The sequence below is a fragment of the Lucilia cuprina genome, chromosome 4 (genome assembly GCF_022045245.1).
Source record: "Lucilia cuprina isolate Lc7/37 chromosome 4, ASM2204524v1, whole genome shotgun sequence".
Lineage (NCBI taxonomy): Eukaryota > Metazoa > Arthropoda > Insecta > Diptera > Calliphoridae > Lucilia > Lucilia cuprina.
The window spans coordinates 57,224,309-57,237,822 of record NC_060952.1 but is presented as its reverse complement, the minus strand read 5'-3'; the positions used below and the strand labels follow the sequence as shown (position 1 = coordinate 57,237,822).

At 34.4% G+C, this 13,514-nt stretch overlaps 1 protein-coding gene across 1 annotated transcript in view; it reads left to right on the top strand.

Moving 5' to 3' along the window:
• Window positions 1-383: 383 nt before the first annotated feature.
• Window positions 384-13,514, top strand: part of LOC111688899 (28S ribosomal protein S5, mitochondrial) — a 40,523-nt gene continuing 27,392 nt past the window's right edge. The window contains exon 1 of the mRNA XM_023451398.2: window positions 384-566. Within this exon, the coding sequence (XP_023307166.2) occupies window positions 464-566 (103 nt within the window). The 5' untranslated portion in view covers window positions 384-463. The remainder of the gene's footprint in view (window positions 567-13,514) is intronic.

Sequence of the window (13,514 nt, the reverse complement as noted above, 5' to 3'; positions counted from 1 at the left end):
GAAAAAGATTTTGTTTAGTTAATCACGTTATCTACACAATTTTAATATAAAATATAAAACAAAATTGTGTAACACGTTAACATTTAATAGAAAAAATATTTTTATAAATAACATTTTTGTATACGTACCAATTATGCCATTATTTAAATAAAATGATATTTGTTTACGAGATGCTTGGTATTTTCAGTTTTTTACATAAATAATTCAAAATATTAACGAAGTTTTTTTTGTTTAATGAACATTTTTAAATATAAAAATGTAAACAATAATAAACTTTAACAGCTAGAAAAATTATCAGCTGATTATATAACACCACCTTATATGAATTCGCCTTGTCTAATAAGTTGTTTTCTTGACGGATATATAGACTCTAATATATTAATAAATTTCGTTTGTTTTCTTCACATGTGATAATTGTTAAATAACAACTAATATAAGGCGTTCAGATATTTTAGTTTTGAAAATGTCACTTAAATTTATATATCATTGTAATAATATCAGAAAAAGTGTTAATTTTAGCAACACACTTAAAAATACGGTTCGCTACACTAGTTTTTTCAACAAGCGTAAGTTAATATATTGGTACCTACTTTGGTAAAACTAATATGAAAATCTTCATAACTCAAAATATACCTTATTATGTCATATTTTATGTAGAATCCTATGATTGATTGTAGAAAATGGACGACGTAAACTACCGCACGTGCACAAAAAATTGTCGAACCATTTAGGGCGGTTTTTTTTCTGAAAAGGAAATCAACATTCATTGTTTAAATCAAGTTTAATTTTTCAATAATCAGTAACGTTGCATAGGGCGGGATTTTCCGGCAAAAATAATCTATTTTCATTGTTTAAACATGTTTGTTTGTTACTCAACTGTGCTTCAGTTAAGATTTATTTGGCCTGTTATAAAAACATAACGCCACGATAAGTACTGCTAGTAATACTAGGAAAAGTTACAAATTCGGGTTTTTTGGTTCTCTACCATAATCAAAATTAAAACTTAGGTTAAGTTAACACCATTGCACAAGAAAAATTGTACCGAGTTACAGTTATCTGACGTCCAACATTGGCCAATGCGGTTTGAAATGTAAAACTCTCGAAGCAAAAAATACGGCTTGATTACCCTTAATTATTTTTTTTTTGTTTTTAGTAATCAGCAGGGTAAGGATTTAATGCACTAATAAATTAAAAATATGCGCTTATAATATGCACCAGGGAAATATGCATTAAAAATGTCGGAAATATTGACCAAAAAATATATCTTTGTAAAGATACATATTAATACATATTCATATCTTAAATTTTTGACAACTATACAGGTTTTTAAGGACTGCTTTATGTACTATAATACCACTTTAAGGGAACCATGACCTCGAGAATGGCAAATATAAAGATCAAAGCAAAGTAAATTAATATTAGTTTACTTTGATAAAGACAGTTATTTTACCGATAAATTGACTGACACTACTGAGAATGTATCCATCATTGCGTAGAACAAAGCTCCCATCACTTTCTTAAAGGCAATGTGTAAAAAGTGATGGAACAATTTGTGTACATGTGATGTTGCATCATCCTTACACTTATAAGTTCTATCGACTTTTAAAACATATATTTGAGCTGCTCACTTTTTGTTGTTTACTAATCATGGATGATATAAATATTAGACACGATCGACTAATCATGCTTGATGGATATATCCGTCAAATCTGACGACTATACCAATTTATAATAAAACACAATTTATTAATATTTTAAGATATATTGTTAATTTTAAATAGTATTGTAATCATATACATAAGTAACTAATATTTTCACCATATTACATATGACGCAGAATCTTAAGTCCTCTGATGCTCCTCACTTGTGGAAATAAGTTGTCTGTAAGGAAATAAATAAGTATTCCTGCACTTTTTAAAAATTTAATTTTTAATAATTCACTTTATTTTTAATAATTAAAAGACTTTGTAGCAATTTTTAATTCAATTCAATTAATTTGTAAAGAAGAAAAATACAACTCTGTAACACAGCAACAGTCATTTGACCGTTAAATTTTCTATCATTGTGATGAATCATGCATTAATTTTTTTCAGCAATTCTACGAAAAAAATTTGCATGTGGGTTCCAAAAATCATTTTGTATGTGTTAGTTTCTGTGATTCATTTCTTATGGGGTAAAGGCCCAACTATAATGTGAATAAGCAAGCTTATGTAAAGACAAAATCGAACGAAAAGTCTCAAGTGCTTAAGAAAATCCAAGAAAACTTTTAGGTGGCTATAATGTACTTACGTGCGTTCAAAACACTTTAGCTCCATTTGCACATTTATGTGCCGGACGTAATAAAAAAAGAACGTATTTTATAATATTTTATTGAAAAAATTAATTTTCTTGATAATTTAAATTTTCTTTATTTGTGTTTAATAAACAAAAAATTGATTTCGTACTGAATGTGCTGTCAGTACGCTCTTTGCTTAAGCAAATAAAATTTGACGAAACTCTCTTAAGTACATTATATTTTGTCACATACGTTTTATGTGTTCGCACAGTTGGCTAAGCTGACTTCAGTTTATGTAAGCATATTATAGTTAGGCCTTAAGAAACAACTTTAAATAGTATATTTTTAATGATAGTGGAAAGCTTGAAAGCAATTCTAATAAAATTTATTTATTTATTCAAATAAAATTTTGACCGAACACCGAAATTTTTATAAAATATTTATTTATCATATTTTTACATCATAAAAAAGTTTTATAAATGCTGAAAATTTGTTTGCAGACGTTATCATACATCCTGGCTGAACAATAAATTTGCGATATACATAAGTACATAAAGCATTTTTAACTGTTCGTTTTTCGGCTGATTTGAAAAACTGTTAAACCGAAAATGATTAAAAGGCTAAAAAAGTGAAACATTTAATTTGAATTATCTAGTTTCGACTATATATCATTGTTCTCATTTGTAACATTTTTTAGGTTCTTATTCTCAAACGATCTAGACACGTCATTCAGTAAGTCAGACTGTCAGTCTCTTTAAAAGAACGATAGGACCTAAACTATTGTTGTAGTTTGATTGGTATTCAAAATAGACAAAATAGGTTTAAATTCACTTCGCTTTAGAAAATGACTAACGTTCATAACAGGCTTAAAAATACAAGTATCAGTGTACACAGTTTAGTGTACCCTGACTAGTATTAATTTTTTTATGAACCAAATTGAAATTTGCGAAATTTTACTGATTCGATAAAATTCATTTTGATTTCGATACATATTTATCATCCTTGGATCATAATATGATCATGTATAACAATATTATGATAAATACAAAAATATCATGATGAAATATTATGACGGCATTTAATCATAATATGATATTTTAAAATTGTTACAATAACGATAATATGTTTATATTACAATCATAATTTAACCCACAGCCATGTTTTTCTCTGCGTGCTCTTACAGAGAATTATATCATTGTCAATGAATCGTTTAAAACCCAAAAATAAAGCTATTAAGATATATGAATTTCACAAAAATAGTTTGTTATTTGAAATTTATCACTCACTGGTATTCGGAATTAGTTGATAATTGACCCAATTGCTACATAATTAAATACCCTTTCAGATGTTCATATTTTGATTTTAAATGTCATAAATTTATTACTTTTTAATCATAAATGCGTTTTTTATTTAAGTAAATAGTTCGTGTTCACCGAATTTTGAAAACCGAACAAAGTTCGAGTTCGGCCGAACTTTTAATTTTACCGAAGTTCGTGTTCTGTACCGAATGAAATTTTATGTTCGGTCGGACTCTACTGATAATGTAAAAGAACGTAAATTCCTGGATAATAAATTCCAAATACGAGCAGATTGTACAACAAATGATTGTGCAGATATAATAATTTATGGATTCCGAATAGATCTTGTAAATAATATTTATTGTACAATATACTGGGGTATTTGAAGTTTAATGATTTTATATACAGTATATTAACAAGCAAAATTTAAGATAATCATCAAAGTCAAAATTAAAAAAATTTTCAATATGAGCTCTTACCCTAAGTACATATACAAACCTAATAATTTCATGCACAATAAATTTAATACCTTTTTAAGTAGTCATGTTACATCGTGAATAAACCTCAATACGATAATTATCATGTGACATTAGTAATGAATGTGCAACTGAATTTTTAACATGTAAAGGTAGAAACAGATTTAGGTGATATAAAAAAAATAACCTATCATCAATTTATTTATTTATTTATTTGTATTTCTTTGATATTGATTTGTTTACATTTTATCTTATTGAATAAAGAGGTTAGCAATATATATTCCTTTTCTACTTTAAGATTTTGTTATGTGAAAATATAGATAATGAATTAATGTATAATTATTTTGGAGGTAAAATTTAAGAAAAAAAAAAAACCTTTTTGAAACAATTCCTATGACTAAAAACTAAAAAACTAAGTTGAAGGGGTAAAAAATTATAAAGAGATTACCTCGTTTATATGTTGGAATTCTCCAATATCCTGTTAATTAGGGGGTATAATATTTGTGTAACTCTGTTTATTTTGTATACAATATATGGAATGTGGTTTTTGAAGTTTAATTTTGTATCTAATATAACTCCTAGATACTTAACATTTTCTTCCCAATTAATATTGTGGTTTAAAAATTGTAAGGGATTTTGAGGTATAAAGCAAGGCTTTCGTTCCTTGTAAAATAGATGGCTTTTGTTTTCTCTGGATTAATTAAAATTTTCCATTTTGTAAAATAATTCTTAATTTCTACCAGAGCAGATTCTAAATTATTTATTTTATTTTCTGCATAAAAATCAGCGCTTAGGATTGAAGTATCATCTGCAAAAATTGTGGTTGTACAATTTGCAAACGACGGGATGTCAGCAGTATAAATATTATATAAGATTGGCGATAAACAGGAACCTTGAGGGCATCCAGCATTTACATGAACTTCATGTGACTTTGTCCTTCCAATATATACATGAAAAGAAATTTCATTTAGGAAACTTAATATAATTTTTTTACCTCTTCAGGGAAGTCAAACGTTTTTAGGTTGTATATAAGGCCATTATTTCACACAGAGTCGAAAGCCGATTTTATGTCTAAAAGAACCATTCCTGTTGATTTTCCGTTTTCAAATTAATGTTTAACCATTTTCTTAATATTAAGTAGTGGTTGCGTTGTATGTAATATTTGATGAACGTCAACAAAATAAAGTATTTTCTCCTTAATGATTTTCTCCAATATTTTGCTAATTGATGACAAAAGACTAATGGGTCTATAAGACTCCGTAGATTCAGCAGGTTTATTTGGTTTAGGTATTGCTATAGTTTTTAATTTTTTCCATTGATTTGGAAAATAACAGCTTTAAGCAACCATTAAACAGATTTGTAACATATTTGATTACATTCTTTGGAAGATTTTTTAAACATATGTTGTTTATTTCATCTATACCAGGTGATTTTTTGTTTTTAATACTCTTAACGGAGTTTTTCGTTTTTTCCTCTGTTATATAATAACTCGGAGATATATGACATATTTCAGAGCTTTTTAACCTATTTACGACGTTATTAACTGAAATAGTAGTTTCGTTGTCATTAAGGGCGGGTTTCTTACTCAATTGAACTAGGCTTAGTTTAGTTTAGTTTAAAAGGGTTGTACACCAAAAAGGTATACATCCACTCGGAGACCCAGGAGGGTCCATTGTGATTCCCTTTAAGAAGATACAAGAAAAATAGATAGACAGAAGATAAAAAAGCTGGATAGATAAGTTTGAAATTACTGAATTCCTATCCTAATAGATAAAGAATGTTGATAGTAATGGAAGGGAATTCTACGAGGTCCGGCGCATAAATAGCCAATTCACTCCCTTGATAAAACCTTGAATGTCGCCTATACTACACCCAGATACATCTACTAAATCATCATGGAATGTTTTTCCTTGCCATTTCCGCCTCAGACTCTGTGCACCAGGACAGTCACACAAAATATGTTCTACTGTCTCTAGCTCCTCTTCGTCCTCACACAACCTACAAAACTCCTGTTTGTTAAAGATCCAATTACCCAAAAAAGCTCCTATTGCGCAGTGACCGGTTATCACCCCTACTAGAATTCTAATACTTCTCCTGTCCAATCCTAATAGTGTTCTGGTTGCCTTGGCATTCAACCTCGGCCATAAGGCTTTGGATACCCAGCAATCCATCCTACTATGCCAGGATTGGTTGGAGGAATTCCTGAATTTGTCGGAAATTAACCTATAGTAGTAGCAGATAGGAGGTTTCACCGACCTAACTCCACTATTATTGTCCAGATCTGACCCTTGTCTGGCCAGTTCATCTTCGATCTCATTACCCTGTATGTTACATTGCCCTGGAACCCAACACAACCTGATTGTATACAACTCAGATAGCTCTCGGATAGCATTCCTGCAGCTGCTTACTAACCTGGAATGAACTACATGACATTTCAGGGCCTTAAGTGCTGCCTGACTATCAACATAAACTGTCACCTCCGACCCTTTCTAGTGTGTGTTTTTATCAGTTCCATAGCTTTACAGATTGCTACGATCTCTGCTTGGAAAACACTACATTCATCCGGAAGTCTATATGATACCTTAATGTTGTGATCTCCTACATAAACTCCTGCACCTGTGCCGGATTCCATTTTGGAATCATCAGTGAAGATTGCGCACCCTTCAAACAAAACTTCAGATCCCATCCATGTGTCCCTACTTGGAAACTCTATTTGGGGTGTTACACCGAAGTCTAGTGTCGTAACTAAAGAGATACAATCCGTAGTCCTTTCATTACCTGTTAGACAAACCTCATACAAGATCCTAGTGTGACCCACCCTCTGAGGTATTACTAAAGATGACTTATAGAGTCTCAGTAAATTTCTAGCCGCCACACTCAACATATTTGTCAATGGGAAGTAGGTTCAGAATCATATCCAATGCTGCTTGTGGCGTGCTTCCCATGGCGCTTGTGATGCCTAATGAAGCACACCTTTGAGCTTTATTGAGTATCATTCTGTAACTACTCTTCCTCATAGCTACCCACCACACCGTACATCCATAGGTAATGATAGGCCTTACTACCGACGTGTAAATCCAGTTTACCATGTTCGGTCTTAAGCCCCAGTTCTTACCGATGGAGTTTCTACATGTGTGATAGGCATTGAGTCCCTTTTTCAGCCTTTCCTGTAAATTTTTCTTCCATGACAGTTTGCTGTCAAGGTATCTTTGTACTTGGCTCCGTCAGACAAATTCAGCTCGACGCCGTTCAATTTCGGCAATTTGAAACTCTCTATCCTATATCTCCTGGTAAAGAGTACCAATTCCGTTTTCAATGGATTGACACCCAACCCATTTGTACCGGTCCAGTTCGATAAGTCGTTAAGCGCCGCTTCCATGACCTCACTTATCGTTGGGAGAAATTTTCCCTTAGTCAGAATCACGACGTCATCTTTGGATTCGAAGATTTTGAGAACAGAGTTAACCGCTAGTAACCAAAGCAGAGGTGAAAGCACTCCTCCTTGTGGTGTACCCCTGTTAACTCTTTTTCTAATCCTGTCCTCCCCTAAGGTTGAGTTGATAACTCTACTACCCAACATAGAAACTACCCAACTCACCAGAAAATCCTGAACACCGAGTGTAACCAACGACTCCTTGATGGCCTCTATTTTAATATTATTAAAGGCTCCTTCTATATCCAAAAAACGCGGCCGTTCTCATTACAACCCACCACCTCATGAAGCGCACTCTCAACCGACTTACGCTTAAGTTAAGCATGTTGAGCATTGCTAATGAGATGGGTATTAATATTGCTCCTAAGATGAAGATCTATCAGTCGCTCAAGAGTTTTCAATAAAAAAGACGATAGGCAGATAGGTCGAAAGTCCTTCAGTTTAGAGTGGCATGCTTTGCCAGCTTTGGGAATAAAAATTACCCTAACCTCTCTCCACCCTCTAGGTAGATATCCCATTATAAGACATCTCTTGAAAATATCGGCTGAAATAACCAATGCGTCATCAGGGATATTACAGAGCATGGCAGGAAAAACACTATCCGGACCCGGCGATTTGTAAGGGTCAAAAGTGTTTACCGCCCAGCTAAGTTTATCCATGGTGACTATTTCCTCAATTTGACCAGATGCATGACTAGAGTCTATAGGTCTGAAAACCCCCTGCTCTACGTCCGTAGCAACAGTGTCTTCACAACCAGGGAAGTGGTTTCCATAAGCATGGAGAGTGTCTCGGAGCTAGACTCCGTCCATGAGTTGTCTTCCCGGTGAATATAAACTAAGACCTTTGGATCTTTGGATAGTATTCGCCTAAACCTAGACATCTCATTGATGTTATCAACAGATTCACAGTATGTCACCCACGAGTTCCGTTTTCCTCTCTTGAGATCTCCCTTGTACTTATTTAAGCACACTTTATACCCCTAATCCACGAACCTTATTTTTATTTATCCAAGGCTCTTGGATTAAGGCCACGCCTGTCTTGGATTGGCTGATGAATTTTACCAATTCTGCCGAAGTAGCCTTACAATGATGCAGGTTTATCTGCACAGTAGCTTCCTTGGATCTGTTCTGTTTAGAATATCTAAACCTAACAGTGCCAAGGCCAAAATGGCAATACCCCTCACCGATCCAAGAATTCTAGGGATTTTCCATCCACTGCGAATCGAAAATCCCTTCCTGTATTTTCCTTACACACCATTGAAGTGACATACTTCCATTGGTCTGTAAGGAGACTACCATTCTGCTTTGCCAACACCGCCAGTATAGTCTCCACCGGTCTTACGGGGGGTGGGATCCACACTGTCACTATTGACCTAAGAGGCAGTTCGGATGATTGAATCACTTCGAGCTTAGGGTCCCGACTAAGATCACCAAGTTTGGCAACTGTGGCCCTTAAGAATTCAAAAGAGTTCTTATTACCACAGTTGACAATCTTGACTCCTTTAGCCCAGTCAGCACCCTTAAATGAAACATCATCCGGACTGCCACTATGTGCAGCTATCTCATCCAAGAGCCCACTCTCAACCAGCTGCCACAGATCGGTATTGATTTTCCCATCCGGATCATTCTGATTTATTACTGCTGCTTGAAGGTGTCCTTCTAGGCTCAAGGATTTCTTCAATGTCTTTGTTGATGAATGCGGCTGGCCATCCCCCGATCTAGCTCTCTTAATGGTCTCCTTACGGGAACCACTGGTGATGCCAGATGGATCTGTACCTGTCGCATCCATCGACGCAGAGCTTTTGGGTTCCTTTAGTGAACAGGCTTGACCTCCTCCAGATCCGATTCGCTTAAAAGTGCCCAACTGGGAACCCTTAAGGGAAGCAGCTGTAGGTTTCTTAGAGCCTCTCACCCCTGGTACATTTATAGGTGGTGTCTTACTACCATCTGCAGCTCCCACCGAAGTCCTGAGCGCTTCGGCAGCAGTATCACCACCCTCCTTTCTTTTATCTAAACGGCAATTAGCAGATGTTGACGGTCTTACATCCAGGCCGACGACATCTGCTGATTGCAGTTCCTCAAGAGAAGACCCACCCAAGAGAACACTTACAGGACCATGGATCCTTTTGAATCTGGCCACATCCTGTCGGTGCCTCTTGAGAAGGTACCTCCGTTTCGCCAAGAACGACGCCGGATCCCTCTGCTTCATTTTAGCCAGAAAAGTCCGAGATTTCCGAGTGCCGTTCTTTGCTCTGTAAAGCTTTGTTCGGCCAGCTTTTGAAATATTTCGTGGAGAGGCGCTAGGCGACTTCTCCGCGGCTACCTGCCGAACAATTTTGGCGTCATTTGCGCCGATTGAACAACCATCATCTGAAAGCTTACTTTGAGTCCCCTTGGCCTCGCCAGCAGGAGGAGATGAGGCTACCATCCGATTTTGAGATCACAGTGATATCATGCTCTCCATCGAAACACAGAGTCAAATCCACCAGCTTACAAATGGCACTAGCTTCCTCAAAGGAATCTTTCGACAAGCCCAGAAGGTCGTCCACATCGCAGTTCTTCAAAATCTGTCCTTCATGCTCCAAAATCCTAGCATGAATGTCCGTCAAAGTCAGATCCCCTTCAAAAATACTGTCCTTGTCCATCTCTAAAACGTTACTGTCTCTGAAAGCTATAGTGTCCTTTCCAACTACCCTTTCGTCATTTCCATTGTCCGTACTGTCCTCTCCTCCTTTCACTATATTATTCGTTGTTTTTTCTATGTATTTTTCCATTTTTGTTCCCACGATTAAGCTCGTTCAGACGGACCATCCACGCAGTGACGGCATACGTGGACTAGGCAACTAACTTTCAACAGCGCCATGACGCTGAGGGGAGTTGCTCACGACTAGTTTATTTACGCACTAACTAGCCACTCAGGACCTCGGCACAACTACCACTAACCTTGACCTTAAAAGTGCTATTATAACGTGCCACTCTAAACGGTAAAGCCCTTATCAACCAAGAGCGAACCTGCGATGGGCAGTCACGTATCATCTTTGTCCTGTTATGCATCAATAGGCTAGGTACCACCTATCGATAGACATAACCCTGACAGGATGAGCAACCATTAGTTGAGAAAAAGTAATAAAGTCTCCTAAGCCAGAGAGACCATGACCACGGAATATACGTAAGCCCTCGCATCGCGACAAGATTGTTACTCAGGCGAGAGTTAACTTGCTGTTATACTAAACTCGGAACAAATTTAGGCGGACTTTAATCGATAATTGTGTTTTTCAGTTATGGATTTAAGTTCAGTTAACTTTGTTAGTATTGCCAGCTTTTCACTCAAAAACATAAACAATGAACAGCTGTTTTTTGCAAATAATACTTCTTTAAAATGAAAAATTTTGAAAAAAAATTAAATAAACATTTAAAACAATAATAAATAAAACAAAAAAAAACAAACCAGAAAACTGCAATTTAATTAAAATATTAAGTTTTTCTTCTTCCGAAATCATTGTTTTATTGTTTTTGTTAACTTGTAACACTTGTAACTGAAGTTTAATTGGCCAATAGCACTCAGTATCCGTATATTATTTCACGATTTGTATTTAAAATTTTAGGTTTTAATAACTTTGTTCAATTTAGTCATTTGATAGTGATCGTTTATATCCCTATATCTTATCCAATTTCTTCTATCGATATTCCTGAATTGAATAAGGATTTTTATGTCATTTGGTAGTTTATTGTCAGGTACAGATGGTTTCCTTTTTGGTACACTGTATTCTATTGCTGTAGCAATTGTATTATTAAAGGACACTACCAAATCATCAACTTCAGATGTACTTGATATATCCGCAAAACTTTGTTGAAGTGGAAGATTTCTATTTATGTATCGAGCATATTTAGGCCAATTTGCTTTATTGAAATTGTATGAAGTGTTTTCAATTAAATTAACACTCACGTTTACGTTTGCCACTACTGGGAGGTGGTCAGAGCTCAGGTCATTTATTGCCTTTATAGACGGTATTATTTGAGGATGATTAGTTATAAAAAAAGTCTAACGTAGATGGTCGCCTTCTTGAGTCAGTTGGTATATACGTACTTTCATGGGGATAAACGATTTCCAGATGATTTTGTTGAATTTTCTCATATAGGATATTACCCCAACAATTATTTTTATTGCAGCCCCAAAAACGATTTCTGCAATTAAAATCGCCTCCTAAAATATTTTTTCTAGATGAATTTGTAAGCATATGCAGATCATAGATAAACATTTGTTTACTGTATGAGTTTATGTTTAAACCTCCAGAGAAGTAACATGATTATAAATGTAAAATTTCATTTCCAATGAAGATTTTAAGCCCTATATGCTCAATTAGTTTTGTGCTTTTGAGTGGTATTAACTCCACCTCTACCTTGTTTACGTCATATCTATAACAGTAAAAGTTGCTGTGTCTAATAGATATTTTTTCATTTAGCCAAATTTCACAAAGAAGGCATACATCAATTTTGTTGTTATTTATGAACTGAAAAAGTTCATCCTTTTTAAAACGAACCCCATGAGCATTCCATAAAGCAATTTTTAATAGACGGTGTGAAGATAAATATGTCGAATATATACGTTCTACACCTCTGTTAAATATATTCCACATGCTGTTAAAATACGTTCCACACATTCCACACGTTAAATTAAATAAAAAAATAAAAAAACAAAATTATTTTTTTTACATTTTAAAAAGAAAATAAATTGATTTAAATTTTTTCACATTTTTTAGTTAAAATGACTAAACAAAATTCACTAGAAGTGTGTAAGTTATAAACCATCCCAAAAATATTTCGGGCCCCTAGGACAGACCTGAATGGGACTCTGTCACATATGGTGGGAGCAAGTATGGAGAAGGTCCCAAATCTGGAGAGGGGATTTTAAGTTGTTTCCCATGACGGACGCTATAATGGAAATTATTTCTTATTTTTTTTTAACTTTAAGTTGTGTTGTGGGCCACCTAGGACCGACCTGAACGGGATTCTAACACATAAGGTGAAAGCCAGGACAGAGTAGAGTCCAAAACTGAAAAGAGAATTTCAAGTTGTTTCTCAGGGAGGGGTGGAACTTAATGAATTTTTCTTTTGTACTATAAGTTCCAAACTTATTGCGGGCCACATGGGACAGACCTGAATGAGATCTTAACACATAAGGTGAAAGCTAGGACGAAGTAGTGTCCAAAACTGGAAAGAGGATTTAATGATGTTTCTCAGGGAGGGCGCTATAAGGGTTAATTAAATATATTTTTTTTACATTAAGTTCCAACGGTATTGCGGTCCACCTGGGACAGTACTGAATGGGATTGTAACACATATGGCAAAAGTGGAAAGGGGATTTTAAGTTTTTTAGGGCGGACTACAGAGGGTGTGGAATTATTTCTAAATTTTTTCATAGTTTATGTTCATAGCTTATTTTGGACCACCTAGGAAAGACCTGAATGGGATTTTAACACACTAGGATGGAGTAGTCTCCAAAACTGGTAAGGGGATCTTAAGTTGTTTCCCAGGGCGGGCGTTATAGGAATTATAATTCGTTTAGTTTTTTTACATTTTAAGTACCAAACTTATTGTTTTAGTTTTTTCTGTTATCAAATTTTTGCAAGTAAATAGGAAAAATTCAATAATTCTCTTCAGCCCAAAAAGCTCTGGAACAAACTTTCTATGAATTATTGAAAAATAAGTAAAAAACTTAACATATCCCACATTTACAATCTTATACTCCTGTCCGTTTTGTAAATCGATTCGGTTTCAAAAACGAGAAACTTTGAAAACCGAATTTGGTGTTCTGCAAATCGAATATTTATTTGAACGTAAAATTCAGAAAAACAATAATATTTTAAATGAAAAAGAGTTTAAAATGCCTATAGCATTTATATTGAGTTACAACTATATTAAAAAACGCAAAAAACAATTATTTAATTTATTTTAATAAAATTAAAATCGATTCACTTTCGACTAGATTTTTGTACTCGATTTTAAAATGAGAAAAATTATGAGAATTCGTTT